General features: G+C 40.3%; 1 protein-coding gene across 4 annotated transcripts in view; it reads left to right on the top strand.

The window, feature by feature from the left end:
- The window catches only part of ATF6 (activating transcription factor 6), a 96,928-nt gene that overhangs the window by 57,946 nt on the left and 20,482 nt on the right, over positions 1–18,500 (top strand). For 2 of the 4 annotated variants that reach the window (XM_067300747.1, XM_013961254.2), the window contains one exon: positions 16,711–16,795. The exons of 1 other annotated variant lie outside the window; for it this stretch is intronic. In XM_067300747.1, the coding sequence (XP_067156848.1) occupies positions 16,711–16,795 (85 nt within the window). Of the gene's footprint in view, positions 1–1,386; positions 1,591–16,710; positions 16,796–18,500 lie in introns of those variants that run through there. One more of the 4 variants, XM_067300748.1, reaches the window with a different exon arrangement.

The following is an 18,500-nucleotide window of genomic DNA, read 5'->3' as shown; positions in this document are numbered from 1 at the left end:
TAGATTCCCCATCTCCCCCCTTATAAAATGGAGTCTGTTTCTAGAACTGTTTTACATATTCCTCAGCAACACTAGAGATTCAAACAGAGCAGGCATTTGGCAACCAAATTGGACTCAGAAGTGAGATTTAGAAGTGAGACTTAGCTCCAAATGAGAAGGGGAGAAAACTCCTCAGGCCAGGATAAGTGCGAGTTAAGCAAACCAACAAGCAAAACAACGAAAATAAACTTCATACTCTCTTAACTGAGATTATTAGTAACAGAGGTGACAACTTTTTAACATTATTAAATTGAATATCTCTTTAATTAGAAGAAACTATGAATAATTGATGAATCCTCAGCCATACAGATGTCTTGGGATCTGCAGAATGAGAAACATCTTTCCAACAAGCATGTGTAATGCAATACACATTGAACAGTTTAAAACACTTCCATCAAATTTGCATTCAGCCCACTGCATCTTGATATTAAAACCTTGTTGTCTCTGAACTGACATTTTGAGAAAAGCAAAAGACAGCTTGGATTTGGAACAGCAGACGCCGTAGCCCCTGTCTGGCAGACCACTGTCCAGCCATAGGCTGCAGAGGAACTTGGCCTGCCCTTGCTGCCAAGACGTACAGAGACCCGCCCAAGTCTGAACTGAAGTTATTGCAGTGCTCTGGTTAATTCTAGGGGATTCAAGCAAAAATGCAGCCTCCCTGCTGACTGGGAGCAGTATTTGTTTCCTCCCTTATCTGGTTGCGTTTCTTCCTGGATCTCTCATGTTGCCGTATTTTTGTGGTTTTGACAGTGGCATTTACATTGCTGGAAATTATATTTGTATAAAGGCATGTTTTTATTCAGCTTTGGCAGTATGTGGCAGGAGGGGGGGGGGAATCAATCCCTCTAGTGAAGTCAGAGGAGAGAAAATGACAGATTAATAGAGAAGGAAGAGGACCCATTGCTTTAGGTTCCTTAGAAAGGTGCTACTAAAGCCTCTTTACCCAGCAAACACTGTTGATGTGAATGAGACCTGAATTTTTAAAACCAGGTTACTGAAAGTACTGCCTGTACTTATATAACACCTTTTAACCTGTGATCTAAAGCCTCATTTCTTGTCAATGCTGAGAGATGATATCTCCATTTCAGTGATGAGGAATTGCCCTTAGGGATGTTAAGTGGTATCTTCAGGTGCTTTGACTGTATGAGGCTGGAGGATTGGGGTCAAGAGCAGATCACTGGAGTCTTAACTCAATCAGTTGCTTTTTCCAGAAAGTTGAGGGATAAGAAATATTTTGAACGTTGAGAATTTTCAGCCCCTCTGATGTATGTCTGTGTAGTTGATCTGACTTCTGCAATTAGGAAGGATTTGTTGCTGCTAATTTCCTGTACATCTGCTCCCTCTCAGAAGCAGCATCTTTGCGGCAGCAGATTAGAATCAACCCGCAACTGTCTCGTCTCGGGCGGTCCTGGGCAAACGGTGGCAAGCTGCAACTGTGCCAGCAGGAAGAATAGAGAGGAGCACACTGCATTATTGAGATCTGGCTTTCACTGTAGACTAAAACCTTCCACAGAGCAGAAGTTTGATTTGCAGAATGGGGATGCTTTTTAAGTAACTTTAATTGCATTTATTTAACAATGACTTTGGCCTGGAATTTAGTTCACAATATTACTTTGTTCACTCCTGTCATTAGCCCTGATTTCTTTGTGAGAGATACTGTTTTTTTGCTATTCATTGTTTTCAATTTTTTTTCCTCCCCTCCATATGCACCACCCTTCCCAGAGAGTGTATTGCCAGTAAGTTAGCAATGATCAGAGACTCGCTGACAAATCGGGAAAGCGATTTTTTTTTCCTCCAAAACTTTATGAAAACACAGTCCATACGATCATTTTGTGGAAGTAATTGAATACTGTCCTGAAAAAGTTTTAGTCTCACTTGGAGGATGTTGTAGTGCGCGTTCCATCATGCGTGTCTCCTCACAGATAGGTCCATTCCCAGCATCGTACATTGCTTCCAAAGGAATGACATTTTGAGAAAAGCAAAAGGCAACTTTGGATTTTTCTGTGTGAGCTGCTAACTCCTACTTGCAGAAGACAGATATCTGGTACTGGTTGCTGCTTGTGACCTGTTGCAGACACCAGAACACTTTATTTTTATCATTAATATTTTGTAGGTTCACTGTTGAAAGTTCGCTAAATAGGACTTACCATTCTGCAAGACAGACCTATGTGATGCAAGAGCTTGGAATGAAGCACGATCTTAATTCCTGTGTAGTTGACTGTTGATGGCTTTCCACAGACAGTGTGAAATGAATTGTTGGCCATGACTCATTTCTTAATGAATGATATTCATGCAACAGCAAAAAAGCCAGTTGGTCCTTTTTGTTCCCAACTCAGAAAGATGGGATGAGGATAGAAGGATTCTGAAGGCTTGGAGAAGATCTCTCTCTCTCTCTCTCTCTCTCTCTCTCTCTCTCTCTCTCTCTCTCTCTCTCTCAGGCAGGGGGGAAACACATTAGCAGTGTCCTCTGCATCTACTCAGTGTCTAAACTGAGGGCATCATTTTTTTCAGGTCTTCTGTCAACAGTTGTTGCCAGTCTAAAATCTGTGGCAAAGATCAGGAGTTATAGAGACATTTAATAAATAATTTTAGACTAGTTTTTTGTCTCTTTCTTAAGCTGTTTTTACTTGACTGATTTTTGCATATTCCAAAACTTTAAATGTATATTTATCTGTGCACCAGTAATAAATCTAATTGTTCTTTTCATCAAAATGTTGGTTGGATCAACTATCTAAAAGCTGCCCTTAAGACTGAATCCTGCACCTGCGTTCAAATTCTGCCTGTTTGGCTGAGCTATCCAAGACAATGGGTCTTTTGCACTGACAACTGCAGGTGGTCTAATTCTTGCCTTGCAGCTGTTTTACATAGTATAGAGATTCAACAGGAGACTTAAATTATTTCTGTTGCTGCAGAACACAGAAGGATAGTAATTTCAGCCCCAGGCTGGATCTCAGCCACGTGCATTCTAGGACAGAACACACTGCAAACAAGTTCATTGCTCTGATTTAAAAAAAAAAAAAAAAAAAGGTTAAGGTCTTGACTCTACTAGACAGTTGCTTCTGATTAGGATTTTAAAATATCTCTTGCTTTCCTGACTATCTGCATGTGTGGGCGCTCTTACTCCACAAAAAAGGATGCCTTCTTCTGTTTCCCAAGGAGCTTGCTTTGTAAGAAGAATGTCCAGTCACAGAGTGTATGGCCCTTCATGGACTTCAATAGCTATTCCTAAACATTTATCATGTTTACATAGCTTCAATTGCTACTAACATTGCTCTGTTTACAGCTTTTCATGAGTGGTCTAAGGGTTAGTAAGACAGGGAAAGTGTAAGGTAGAAGTATAATCTTGTCGGACTCATCCAAATTTCAAACAAGGTCCTCATGGATCTTAGAAATGTTGGTTAGAAGAGCCCTCTGGTCCTGCCTCCCATTTGGAGGGAGACTGTTATCAACACTAGATGAGGTTGGCTGTGGTGTTGTCTAGTGGGCTCTGAAAACCTCTGGAGATCTCCTTACGTCTCTGGGCAACCTGTTCCCATGCTTCACTGTCCTTTGAACTCCCAAGTTACAGGAACAGAAAGTAGAACATAAGTGCATTAGCAAATGGATCATGAACCCCAGTGTCATGTTGATCCAGCATTTGGAGAAATCCTTCTATAAGCCTTACATAAATCTTTTTTACCCATCCACCTTCTTCAGGGGGGAGTTCGGTCTAGAGAGAGCAGGATTTATGATCCAGTCTGTCTCGTAGTGCTGGACCCAAGAAGCATGCCCATAAACCATGTAATAATTTTTCTGCTTTGGTTGGCCCCCTGCTTATGTGGCAGGGCTGCCACTCTTTCAGCCTGTTCCTGCAAGGGCAGAACAGGGGGGAGAAGAAGGGTGGTGGTTGTGAATAACTTTCCCTACTCTAGTTTGTATCTTCCACATTCTTTTTGGGCTCAGATTCCAAGTGGGTAGTAAATCCGGGAATCTGTCTTTTGTAGAAGACCTGAGGTCTTGCAAGCAAATATAGAAACTTTGGGTTAACATTTTGTCAGAGAAGCAAAGAATCTGGATTGTATCCTTTTTGGTTTTCCTGGACCTCATTCACATGCCCTACCTAAATTACATGTTTTTGCAATTACAAATTGCAGTTGCAAAACCAATAGCCTGCAGCTGCTATGCAAAAGCAGAGCTCTGCTGCAGTGAAGTTAGAGAAGGAGGGGAGTATCTTTTTATGGGTAGTAGTCATAAAACAATCAATTCCTTTTGTGTCTTGTAACTTTGTAAAGTCTACAAAGATAATTGACAGACTCAAGTGGGAGTTACACATGAAGTGCTTTTCGGTGCTGATATAGCCAATGGGAAGGACACAAAATGTCAAAGAAGTACGATTTTCCAATAATTTAGAGCAAACTTCTTTTATTTTATGATGCTGATTTAATTGCAAGAACCATTAGAAGAAAATCTGATCCTTATCAAACATAATAGCAACTCTTCAACCAATATAAGCTGGGATTTTCTTTGTCTTCACAGCAGCATAGAACTGAGCATACATGTATTTTTTCCACTTTATCTTGAAGCTTGACTAATTTCCACAAATAACGCACACAAATTATCAAAGTGTTTTCAAGAACTTAAAACTCTTCCTATATGAGTTTAACCAAAACTGTTTACTTAAACATAGATTTCTGTTCTTCACATCCTCTTACTTTGTGTTCAGGAATTTTTTTTTTTAATCTGATGCCAAACCAAAATTACATCATAGCAAATGCATGCATTGTTCTTTACTTTTCGGTCTTGCAAAGCAGTTCTGCAGAAAAGTTTAGTTGCCTGGATTTCTTCTCGTCTCTGTCCTGTGCCCTCCTTGTTCACATGGGCTTTGTTTTTTCTTTCATACACCCTTCCTAAGGAAGGGAAAAAAAAAAAAACAGAAAGAAGAGTACTTTTATGATAAAAATACAGTAAAAACAGAGTGCCGTCACCTCATTTTCCTTCACTGCAATATGCTTTGCTTTGCTGTGCCTCATTTTGTGCCTAATTAATGTATCTACGCATAAGCTCTGCTAGCTGTGATTTCCTACAATGTTCCATATTCACAAAGGGAAGCTGATGATATTTAATGTATATTACTTAGGATGTGTTACAAGTGAGATTCAAAAAAGCTCAGCTAGAAATGGGACTGGTTTGTCTAAAGCAATTACACAAAGGCAGATTTGCAGAGGAATGGGAAGAGTGAAAATAGCTGATCATCAAGTCCAGGCAGCCTGAAACTGTTCAGAAGCAGCTGATGTCATTTTGTTAACAGGATTAAGATAGGCATTTCAGTAAGGCAGAAAGTTAGTGGGCCTGTCCTCTGGAAATGTGCTTATATTCCGATTCTTGAAGGGAGACAAGAATTCCCTCTCAGAGGCTGCTAGCTAGATTCCACTATTTGATTAATAAATATTTATTACCAGCATATTTCAGTGTTTTTCTTAAAGAATGATTCCTCCTATTTGGTCTTGGAAGTTGAATAAGGGATTGTAAACCATAAGAATAGAAAAACTAAGTGTTATATATACTTTTTCCCTTTCTATGTGGCATCTACTCTACAGCTGCCTTTTAGTATCTAAATGTTCTTTGTATTGTATTCTGTGGTGCATTCAAAAATTCTTTTGTTGATTCTCTAACTTTGCTGCAGTACTGAGAGATTCTTTTGCATCTTTATTCTCACTCTATTTCTCAGTTGTAACCATTATTTTCTACCTAAAGGGGACAGAGTTAGGGTACCAAGTGAAACGAGTGTCAGCAAACAAACCTAGAGACAGGTTCAAAACAAGCAAAGGAGAGGTTTGTGCAACAGAATTAAACTTGTGGAACTCCTTGCCAAAAGATGTTGTGGATGTTGGGAGTTTCTATGGGTTTAAGACGAGACTGGGAAAATTTGCAGAAGAGAAATCTATTAATAGCTATTAAATATGTAAAGTCAGGTATTTGCTAGGAAATCTCTAAAACAGTAGTTGAAAATGTTTAGTGGCTGAAAGTTGATTAGGAGAAAGTGTCTTATCTGTACACACTGTTCTTACTCTTCCCTGGGCATCTGCTTAAGGCAATTTTTGGAGTAGGTTCTGACTGTCTAGTTTCAACAGGAGTGGAAAATGCACTCGTCTACACTATCCCATAACCTGAAGCTTATGTGCACTCTCTTTGGGAGTAAGCAGAGGGTCTCCTTCTGTTGATGAGGGCCTAGGAGTCAGTTCTCTCCAATTTCTAGGCAAATGTGCTAACTACCAAGCTATTATGTGAAAAGAAAGAAAGGCTGCATGATTGCGAATGAACTGAATGTGGTCTGTCCAGACTTGGACAGACTATCCCTACCTGTTCTGGGCAGAATATGGACATCATTCAGCACAGTTCATGAGCCTGATACTATCCGTCTCTCTAGAGCAGACACTTTTGAATGTAGCACCAAAACTCAAATGTGGTTTTGTGATGCAGATGAGCCAAAATAACAATTCACAGGTTCTGAACTGCTCTGTCTTCCTCCTATCCTACACATCTCTTCTCTGCCTTCAGCCCTGGGATCCCCTTTTCCTCTTCTCTATTGTATGAGCCAAAATAGTCAAATAGCTACAAGGTAGTTCAGCTCTCCCTCTTGGCAAAAAAACAAAACCCCCCAAACCTCACAAAACAAAACCCCAAACCCACAACCCTGGCATTACTGAGTTAATTTGTTGCCATTTTAGCAAGATGAATTGGTTTTCCCTGGAATCAGGTGCACCAGCATCAGCTCTCAGCCAGCAGCAGCAATGCCTAGCCCAGGACAGGCAGGAAGAGGAAATTAGAAATAGCTTCAGCAGCAGGAAGCCATAATTTGCCTCAAGTCATCTTGTGAAACTGTCCCCTCTGCTTTTACACCTGGAGAGATGCTTACTCTAAAACAGAGGTGACTGCTATTATGTCTTGGATCTTTCAAGAGTTAAGAGATACTGCAGAGATGATCTGAATAAATGTCTAAGCCTGAGATACCTGAAGTCCATTTAAATATTCAAATTAAGTCACTTTAATTTGGCCTCTGTTGTTTAGGTTACTTTTGGTCCTTAAGGAAATGTAACATAAATTCAACCCAAAAAGCGAAGGGCCAAAATGAAGTAGGAGTTCCTGCTTTACTGATATTTGCTGTCTCCACTTGTGAGCTGCAAAGAGGACACAATTCACAGCAGGTCTTCATATCCTTGTCAGTTCTTAATCCAGAAGAGGTCCTTTGCCACTGGTCCTCCTTTTACACGGAGGAAGACTTAGTGCTGACCTCCAAAGTTGAACCTGGTTTGTAGACATGCAACAGTACTGCCTTTGAAGACAAAAGAAGAAACTCCTCAAAAGCTATTCACTGTTGTCATATAGTGAATTTTCAGTTCCTCTGAGGGCTTTGGGATTTTCATGTGGGTCTCTGTTTCACAGAGATGCTTCCCAGTTAGTTAAGTTTTAGAGCCCAGCATAGATCACATCTGGCAATAGCTCAGTTGATAATAAAAGGCACTAAAGACTTCTTTATTAAAGGGTCTCTCGTGCGGGTCTCTCATGTGGGAACTAAAGTGGTTAACAATCTCTCTTCTGCAGTGATAAAGTGACTAGAAGCTGTTCCGGAGCACAGTTAAATGTTATTTATAAAAAATTGCCTGGGAATGTCAGAAAGGTGTTATCTTATACTACAGGACATTTTATTGACTGTGGGATTGAGCTATTTCTGGTAAAACACTTAAATAAAAAACATATCTCATCACTTCATTGCTGTGTGCAAAGTACAGGCTGTAAAAGCCACCTGTGCATAGAAATGCTGGGATTGGAACAGCATTGCTGTGAATAAGAGCACTTTTGGTAAAAATTAAAGCAAATTACAGAAAAAGCAGCTCTATTCTCACATGTGAACCACCCTTTCTAGGAGTGTTCCTGTTAGGGGACAGTTCCCCCCTCCAGTATCCCAAGACTGCTTCAAATAAGGAGTTACAGAAAAATAATTAAATTCTATGGTTAAGGGGGGGGTTGAATTCTCAGTTATGACATCTCTTTTTTAATATGCTGAAAAATCACTGTGTTAGCCAGCACAGAGCAGAACATAACTGCAAGCCTAATATATGCAAAACTGGTACTATTTCAATTTGCGTTAAATGGTTAATGTAAAACCTAAAGGAGTACCACATCTGTGGCCTCCCGGGGTGGACTGTCAAGAGCTGGTGCAGAGAGGCCCTGTGTGTGTCATGTACTTCCCGTGAGGGTCCATGATGTGAGGATGAGAGAATGTACTTATAAGGGTTACCTTTCAAAAATGAAACAAAAAATGTTTACACACCAACTTCACAAATAGGGAAGCTTGTACAGTTCATGGTGTCATGGGCAAGCATTGTGGCTGTGAATCACAGTTTGTGTAGAGGTTTTAACTGGTTTTCTCTCTTTTTTTCTGTTTTTAAAACCTTCCTCTTGCTTTACAGACATAAGGGTCAGACTGGTAGGATGGCAGTAGTTTCAAATGCAGCCTCCCCTCTAAAGTTACTGCCCTGTTTAACCTCCTCTGGTAGTGAAAGCAGTAGTGCAAGAAAATTCTGACATTTTCAAATGGGCCAGTGCTGTATCTAATGTGGTGTGTCCTCAGGACACCATATGGTTGCCATCACCCAAATGAATCAATAGTGAAATTATGCAGTCATTTCCTCTACAAATTTGTAAACTTTCATACACGTCCTTTTCAGTTGTTCTTCAAACTGACAGAGGAAAGCAGAAACAGATATGCCAAGACTCTCATTTACACCATGATCCCTGCTAAGTGCTTGGCAGTGTCAGGAGCTGCTGGGGTAAATGAGAATCAGCCTTTAGACCACGCATATATTGCAGTAAGTGCCCTTCCCTAGGGGACGTCTTCCTTTTGCATCCAAAGAGGCATGCCTAAGAGAGCTGCCGAAGTTCAGTCGTGGCTGTGTTGAGAATCAAGTTCCAGTGTAACAATTACCACTTCCAGGTTAGGAATTGCATGCCAAAGACTAGCATCGCTCAGTGAAGGTTTGGTGGCGTGTTTAGGAGATAAGGGCGTAAACTTCACATCTCTGACAGCAGCCAGGCAGCCTGAAAGAATTAAACTGAAATCTTCAAGAAGTGTGAAATCTGTGGCAGATAAAAGAAAAGCTGGCTCTTTGGCAAGTCACAGATTGAAGTCTCCCAGGAACTCCTCTGTCAGCTAAGGGTTTTAAGAAGTTCAACTCCTCGGAGAACTTGTACAGGTCTCTGAAGTTGTGTGCTGCTTTTTGTGCCTGTTAAAGAGCACATTTTTATTTCACAGGCTTTGTATAGCTAAAAGCCTAGCTCAAAAGAAGGTCCAGTGTCATCTCATTGACCTGAAATCTCTGAAGATGCTCAGAAAAATTAGGTTTGAAAGATAATACATGAATTTGGTGCACAATTTTTATGGCTAAATAAACACTTGATTTGTATCTGCTTCATCTTGAGATAGCTAGGTGTGGTTGGATAGCTGATAGATAAGTGTTTGAGCCATCAGTCCATGTTGAACATTACCAAAAGTAGTACAGTTAAAGAAAATGGTACCCCTGGCAACTTTGAGGATTTGCCAACATTTCAGTGGAGTGTAGGAAGCTCTTCAGTCTCTATCAGCAATAGCTGTAATATGGTCCTAGAATCATATCTATGAAGATTCAAGCTGGAAGAGATTGAGGCATGATTCCCTGGATGGCCTCTTAGTCATAAACAGAGATGAAACATGCCCAGCTACATTTTATTTTGTTTGCTGTAAGAACTCTTCTAAAGCTGTCTGGACAGACTACACTCTGGCCTGCTGAGGTGCCTGACTCTGTTTGCCCTCTGCTTTGCCAAGTGTCTTTGCTAGTTGCAATGTTTTAACATGTAGCTTGTTAAGCACATTAAGATGTTCCTTTGATATTTTAATCCAGTCTACTTGGAACTTTTATTCCTGTAAAGTAACAAACATCACTTGTTTTGGAAAAGGTTATCCTTGGTTGTTCAGAGATGAATCTCTAATGGAGGGCCATGCTCATTTAAACATCTTGACATCTTCCTAAGAAGAGATGCAAGGTAGGGCCTGTCTTGCAGGAGTGGAGTCATGACTCTGACATGAATCACATCTGTACTTTGGAGGGTATGTGCTCAAAACTGCTCCAGAAGGGTCAGAGGCATGGCTTGCCCTTTAATAGCTTAACAAGTAATATTTACATAGACAGATGTGCTAAATACACTGCAACAAGTGCATTTAAATCAAGGTGCATTAACTATTTTCTACTTATGTAATCCTTTTGTGCAGGATACTTGAAAAGGCTTTTTAAAAAATACTTATCCATACCTAAGCACAACAGCTAAGAAAAATGTAGGTGAATTAATTCAACAAAGAAATAACATCAGAGGTAGGAGGAAAGATAGTTCATACTGAGGGTGCAGGGCTTTAGGAGGTTTGGAAATCTGTTGTGTCCTATGTCACTTGGAAATTCTTCAAATGTATGCACATCTCCTTTTAAATGTTTCCTATAGCACTAATAGTATTTTCCTACATCACAGGCATGCTGCAAAGATTAACTCATGAATGTTTCTTTCAAACCCATAGAAATGGGAGGAGGAGTTCTGTAGATTGCCTATAAATATGTGGCACGCTAACCCTGGGGAACTGTCTGTCGCTGGGTGCACCATGCCTGTGAAACATGCATTACAAAACCCAAGACAAGCAATATTTCCAGTTCTAATAGTTTAAAAGCCAAGAGTCAGACCTACAAAGTGACGATAGTTTAAGAAACAACAACATAACCCCCAAAATCCAAAAGACCTTTGGAATAGTGTGTTTACTCTGTTTAATGAAGCTTCATGGTATGCAGTGATGATGTTTTCTCTGTGTCCCTTAGCTATGAGAGTTGGAAACATTTCTTTTTTTAATGAAAGCTAAGATGTCCACAGATTGTCCTGTGTATAGGTAGCCAGGATTTTGAGAAACAAACCACATGTCATGAGACTCAGGTTAAAGCTCCAGGAGCAGACAGTTTTGGAATATGCTAGCACAGTGGAATAGGATTTCCATTGCCAGTTGAAGCTGTGGGGGTTAGAGATACATAAGGCTCCAAAGCTTAATTCCAGTTAGAGTCCTGACTACACTGATCTTATGTAAGAAGCCTTAAAATCTTTATTGCAACTCCATGTGTTGTTGAATCCAGAAGCAGATCAGCAGACACTGGAATAACCAGACGAGTAGAAAGATTCTAGATTCATAGATTCAAAGATTTCTAGGGGTACCTAATTTCTAAATATTTACAACTCTGGTTAATTATATTCTAATTATGAAGTGCCCTGAATGTTTTGTGATGGCAAAGACTTAACAAATATGATGATTATCAGAAGTTTATCAAGTAACAGCCTCAGATTTTATCCACAGGAAAAATGGGTTTCTGTATGCCAACTTACTAAATTAGAGTAATGCATCTATGGCTGGATTTTTAGAACCTATATCTATATCTCTCTGTCTGTCTCTCTATCTACCTGTCTATCTATCAATCATCTGGCTTCAATATCACCGAACTGTAGAGATGATCAAAAGCAGAATGAGAATGCTGAGGCTAGGGTCTCATTTGAAATATTGTCTTTCCAGGCTGATATTTTTCCAGTCATTCTGCCAGCACTCTCAGGTTTGCATAGTCTATTTAAATTGTCATCTCATCTAAGTGTAAATCTTGGCCCAAGCCAAAGCCATCTGTTGTTGGGTAATAGCTGTGATTTATTCTGCCTCTGGTTGACATTCATGCTCATGGACCAGATGCGGGCTTGTAGGATTTGCTTTTATTCAGTTTCAGCTTTTTCCATGTGTCAATATCACAAACAGCACTTTAATTTTAGGAATTTTTGTCTAGTGTTTAAAAGTAGGGATGAGTAATAGCATCACACCCCCCCTTGGGGTGTAATTCAGCATGCTTCAGAACAGGATAGGACAGGAAAATGTTTCACATATTAGAAATATATTTGAACAATGTTTGTAAATGTCTTATTTCTTTCTAATTACTAATCTTTACACTGATTTATATTGCATATATATAATTAGGTAATACTTTCAAATAAAACTTGTGGACCATTTGAAGACTTTTGGACTCAATAGAACATTGTAAGTAGGGTAGCTAAATTGTAGACAAAGTATTTATGAAATTCTGCAGAGTGCCTGCCACTACCTGTGCCTTCAACGTAGAATGAGGGTAATAATGAAACCTTCCAAGTTAGGACCAATTGTCATAGAGACACTCCTGCATATTAAAGAAAAAGATGGTAGGGAGATGGATAAATTTCCCTAACACCAGGTTAAAAAAAGCACCAAAGATGCAGCCAATTCTTTGTAGTAGAGATGAGCTGTATTCAACTTCCAGACAATCTGTGCATCTTGCACATTAGCTCCTGCTAGTAGTTTGGACCTACAGCAGACTGACTTTTTATAGGTCTGTCTTCCAAAGCTGGTGTTGAAACACAGAGGAGTTGTACGGAAACTCCAAAGTATGTTTGGATACACAAATGCAAGTGGAAATGACTTCACTGTCTCACTATCTGCTATGGAAACAGAAGTCTCTGAGTCTTCCTTCCCACACTGTTCAAAATATACCAGAAAACAGAAGAGGAGCAGGTGAATTGATGCATGAATGTACCACTTTATTGTGTAGTTTTTGGAGGCATTTCAGAACCTGAAAGATAAAGGGAAGTCCCTTTAAATGTCTTGGATTCAGTTAGCAGAGCAGCTTCAGTGAAACTGATTTCCTATGCAGTTTATTTCAGATTCAGTGGGTTGATCTTGTCTGGTTGTGTTTGGAGAGATTGCTGATAACAGTGTTCTGATAATAGAAAGTTTTTATCTTTCAGTTTCTGGCTCAGATGGGATTTTGTGTAGCTGAGCAGGATGTGTTGGCCCTGCCATGATTGGTGTAAAATAGGTTTCACTTCATTAGATAAAACTAAATTATAATATTGTCATTGTATGTATCTGTCCCCCTTCTTGTATTCCTCTGATGTTTTGAGCGTATAATTGTCTAGAAAATGGTGCTCCTTTTTGTTCCTCTGTGCGAGGGCAAGAAGATTTTCTGGGTTGGATGTATTGAATATAGCTTAAGGTGTTTGAAAGTTAGTTGCCCATGTGTGATCTAGTCCTCGTTCTTATTATAGTCAGTGGAGAGCAGCAGGCATCTCTGGAGCTCTAGTCCTCTCCAAGCTATCTTAGGATAGAGCAAAACGAGAGGTGACTGTTTCATGACATCAACTAGATAGAGCCTACATGTTAAGCTTAGACTTGGGCCACACATCTGAACCAATTGCACTACTCACTGCTACCAAAATGGGGAGGCCTTGTTCCCTCCCCGCTACTGCCACATGATCACACCAGCCATGAGAAGGGCTCCGGCCCCCTCCTTCAGCCCCTTCAGTTGACTGATCCAGCAGAAGACTACTTGGTGGTTTTGCTGTTAAGCAGAAATTATGAGGAAGGAGAGCAAATGGTGATGAGCTGTGAGGTTTCTTCTTCACCACTCTTGAAAGACAATTCACAGAAGTCTAAAATTAGTTGAGATTAAATCTAACTCATGATATTAAAAATATATGTTGGCTTCTTGCTGAGACTGAATAAGAAAGGTGCATTTTATATCCTATTTTGAATACAAGGTTTAGAATAAACTATTGTTTTCCAGGAAATAAGTTTGATGGAATCTGAACCTGTCCAGCAGCATTAGTGCATATAGCTTGGCTGTGTTGGACTGGCCCGAGGTGTTTGCACTGCCTCTGTAGTTACCATAGGACTCTTGTAAGAAGCTGTTACTGCCAGCATCTGTCATGTGGTTTGCAAGAAGAGTGTCACAGGATCATAGAAACATTGGGTGAGGAAAAGCTCTGGGGGTCCCAAGTCCAACTTTCTGCTTGAAGTGGAACTATTGCCAGCACTAGATAAGGGTATCCATGGCTTTGTCTAGCCAAGTCTTGAAAACCTCCAAGCACAGAGATTCCCTAGCTCTCTGTTGACCTGTTCCAGGACTGCACCACCATCTTCATGAAAAAGTGTTTCCAAATATCCAACCTGAACCTGCCATGGTGCAGCTTGTTGCCATTGCCACCAGCTATATCACTTGACATCACACGGAAGAGTTTGTTCCTTTATTGTTGTAGCTACTCTTCAGGTAGTGGTGAGCTGCCGTTAGGTTGCCCCTTAGCCTCCTCACTGCCAGAATGAACAAGCCCAGCTCCCTCCACCTCTTCTTGTAGGCAGATACCCCGCACTCTGGACCTCTCACCAACTTGGTAACCTCTGCTGGATGCTCCCAGTTTTTCTATCCAACCTTTCAAACTGCTGTTTTGCACTAGAATGTTTTTTAAAGGGCCAGCCAAGGAGGCAATGATAGAGGGGGAAACTGAGGAATTTTCTTTATTTTAGTGCTATGCAGTCATTTGGTATTTCTGTCATCGCTATCATCTGCTGCTTATTTCGGTAGAGGTATTCAGATTACAAACTCTTTGTGATAGCTCTTAATATATTAGCTAAGTACTCCTCACATTTTATACACGCAGTAAATAAAGGTGCCATTCTAAGCAAAACTAAGTTACTATCAATTTGTTTACCAGTCTTGAAGTATGTTAGCAAAAAAATAGTAGTTGTAATCTATGCAGTACTTGTTTTTTTGCTAGATAATACTCAATGTTATGGCTTCTCAGAAGCATTCAAAAAGAAAAAAACCACAAAGATAACCTTTTTAAAGCACTGTTAAAAATAGTCCTGAAATCATGACAAGGACACTGTTAAAAAATATAGATCTAATGGACATCTTATCTTTAGGCTGTTTCCTTGGGACACATACCCCTTTGAATTTCAGAACAGTTTTTCCGGGAAGTTCATTGTCTTACTGAGTGTTATCTCGATCTCAGTGGTTCAGGAATGAAATGGGAATTACATGTGTTGTCTGAGAATGGTTATATGAGAGTGGCTTTATAATTTTGGTACTAAGATGTTTTTAATTAGATTCATTTATTTAAGTCATTTTCTCTTCTCATGGTTAGTCATCTGGGTTTTTTTCTTTGTAGGGGAAAGATCAGAGTGGTGTTTCTAAAATGTGTCTACAGAATATTGTTAATATATTTAACACCTAACTGTGTAACTCAGTACCCTGAATCTTAGACATAACAATTTAATATTTAGATTTTAAAATGGGCAGAATGTAGTTATCTTGAAATTAAGAAGCTAACAACTGTGTCCTGAAGAAAGTATAATTCGCTCTGCTGAAAGGTAACCTTGTCCAAAAGCATAAGGTGTTTGCATGTTTCTTCTTACCGTTAACCAAAGAGCTTCCTGTAAAGCCTTTCTGAGTTGCCAGTTTTGTAAAATACTGTTGGAGTTTTACATATGGGAAAACATGAGATGAGAATATCAAACTTGTTCCTTTTCTTTTTTTACCTATTTGAGATAGATGTCTGGGTCTTGAAAAGTGAAAGGCAGATGCTTAGGTGTACTTTTAGGAGAGTTAGTAGCTGTGTGAGAGACATGGTAACACCTGCTGCCTTTCATTCTTCCCAGTGACATTGGGAGTGAATTTGTAGTAGTTGGGATTACAGAACAGAGAGGGGCAAACACACAGGTTGGAGAAGATATTTAGTGATTGGCAGTTTTTATTTCATTTACAGTTTGAGTTAGAAATTTAACTAGATTTGTCAATTATATAAACACAGTCTTTTTTTTACTCCTAATTACTAAGAGAGAGCAAATATAATTCCCTCACAAAGCCCACTGCGTTTTGAGGTGGGGTAGTGAAGCAACCTTCTATCAGGAAAGCTAGCCTTTGAAAGCAAGGGGAAGCTTCCCTCGTCCTTAGCGATCTTTGGTCCATCTAGATCAGCACAGTACAATATGAGAGATGCCTGGACTGGCACTTTATGCTCTGTTAGGTCTGTCGATGAGAAAAGAACCATATTTTCCCAGGCTGCAAATCCAGCAAATTCACTTCAATAACAGTTAACAAAAAGACCGAAGAAATTTTTCCTTGAAGGTCAGGTCCACATCAGAGCTCCTCCTGCAAATGCAGCATGTACTGCTAAAACCCAGCAGAGTTAGTTTGAGCATTTCTTTCCTAATGCACCCAGCCACCTCACAGCTGAAATAAAGTACTCTGGCAAAAGCACAGCTTTGCCTTCAAACTTTCCGGGTAGACTTTGTCAGCAGAGCTCACATTTCACACTCCGTCACAACCCGGACTGATATGGTCCTGCTGGAAGAGGCATGTGATACAGACCTCGAAATAGATATAGCAAGATGACATTTATGTATAAAGCAAACAGCACTGGCAGTAAAGGCTCCAGTTCAGCAGAGCCCTTAACCACATGTTTAAATATCATTGAAGTCACACTAAATTGCTTTAATCATATACATAAGTGCTCTGTTGAACTAGGGCCTAATAGTAGTTTCCATCCCTTTCCACATGATCAAGGCTTTTTCATATTCTTCCACATGTGATAGGGATTTCTTCTTGGTTACACAGCATGAGCAATTGCTTTGACTTTTGGAAGACTCTCTCGACAATTTGAAATTGCTAAGCTGTCGTAAATAGTTTTTATGTGGAATGCCTGTAACAGAGAATGCAATGGAATTTTCCCAGCTCTGTGCTGCCAGGGTAGGTTTAACACATCTTTCCCCCTATTTTCTAGGACCACCTGTTATTGCCAGCCACCACACATAACAAGACCAGAAGACCAAAGATGTCTATAGTATTGCCAGCTGTAAACATCAATGGTAAGTCCAAAACATGAAAGAGAATGATTGGAGAGTAATTTCAAAGAGATGTGCCTGACTTGTATATGGAAACCAAATTTAGACCAAGTGTCTGTTGCTGTAGCTTTGAAAAAGAAATCAAACTTCCTCATCACTGAGCTATAGTTCCCAGGGTCCCCTCTGGAGCTGGAATGCTGGCAAGTCACCAAGGCCTGGTCACTGTGACTGTAATGAGAGGCCTCATGTCTTGGCCAGCAGTTCTGCAGTCTCTTACTCTAGCTCCTTCAGGGCTCTGGGGTGATACCATCCAGTCCTGGTGATTTATATGTAGCTCATTAGGGATACTTTGTTTTGATCTAGCTCCTCTAACTTTGTGGCTGCAAAGATTGCATTGGGTGTGGGGACTTTCTCCAGCACCTTCAGCAGTGAATCCCAAAACAAATAATTCGTTGAGTTTCTCTGCTGTGGCCTTATCACTCTTGAGTGCCCCTTTTCCACACTGCTCACCTGGTGCTCCCACTGATTCACTGACTGCCTTCCTGCTTTGGGGGTTTTTAAAGAACTTTTTATTAGCAGTTGGAGCCTCCTTTGCAAGGGACTCTTCTATAGCTCTCCTGATCTTGTGTTCACATTTGACCTGCCATGCTCTCTGGGCTTTCATATTCTCATCTGGATAAGCTAAATGCCAGCCTCTGCACTGTGATGCCTCCTTAGCCTTCCCAATGATCTTTTTCAGGGTGGGAGTTTGGATCACTTTGCTTCCTTTTTAAATTGCAGCCCACGTGCTGCCTGGGCTTCTAATGGAATATTTCAGATCAACCACCAGGCTACTTGCAGGTTTTTGCTTTTTGGACTGTTACTTCTCAGGTTTTTTTCCTGACCATTTGTCTTACCTTTACATAGTTAGTTTTCTTGAAATTGAGTATCAGCCTACTGGGTTTATGTGGCCTGCTGTGTCTGGATACTGGACAGTCCCTCACAGTCCCTTATCTGTCCAGCTAGAATTTCACAGCATGTCATTCAACTGAATTAGTTCATCACCCCTTTCCCCTGGAATCCGGAGGCTCAGGGAATGGATTAGATCTGGAATGAAACAAATAGCTTCCTAATTTACTGCCCAATCACCTTTACCAGTTGATCTGAATCACATTAACTCCCTGTTCTTCCAACTAGTGCTGCTTCTGCTGAAAGTTTTATTGAACTTCAAGGGGATTTGGGAAGATAAAGGCAAGGCTAGCACAACATTAGCTTCCACTTTTGTACTGAACTCTGTCTTCAGTTTAAAAGCACTTCACAGCTTGTATTCTGATTAAATATTAGACATCTAGCTTGTGGACAAAGAGGTTGGCACTGCTTAGGTAAAAACTGTAGAATGTTATGCAGTAAAATTCATCCCTTTGTGGATGCTCTGAGTTACAACTGTCTGATATCAATGTAATAAAACTAGTAACATTGCCCATCCTTAGTCCTTGGCCTGTCATGCCAACCTTGCAGACCTCAAAAATCAGCTTCACTTTTTCACCCTCTCTTATGAATGGAAAAAGAACTTGTTCTTGCCCTTTGCAAGACACACCTCTATTGTAATCCCACAGATGTGACCTACTCACTGCCTGTCCTGCTTCTTGCCCTCTCACTTGGGCTCCTCCTGCTCCTGCCTAGTAGGGCAAGTTTCTTGGCCTTACTGATTTATTAGGATGCTGACTGCCTTCCCTCAGCCTCCTCAGCT

This window comes from Apteryx mantelli, chromosome 8 (genome assembly GCF_036417845.1).
Source record: "Apteryx mantelli isolate bAptMan1 chromosome 8, bAptMan1.hap1, whole genome shotgun sequence".
NCBI classification, from domain to species: Eukaryota; Metazoa; Chordata; class Aves; order Apterygiformes; family Apterygidae; genus Apteryx; species Apteryx mantelli.
Note: the sequence above shows the minus strand (reverse complement) of the source record. Positions and strands in the feature narration are given on the sequence as shown.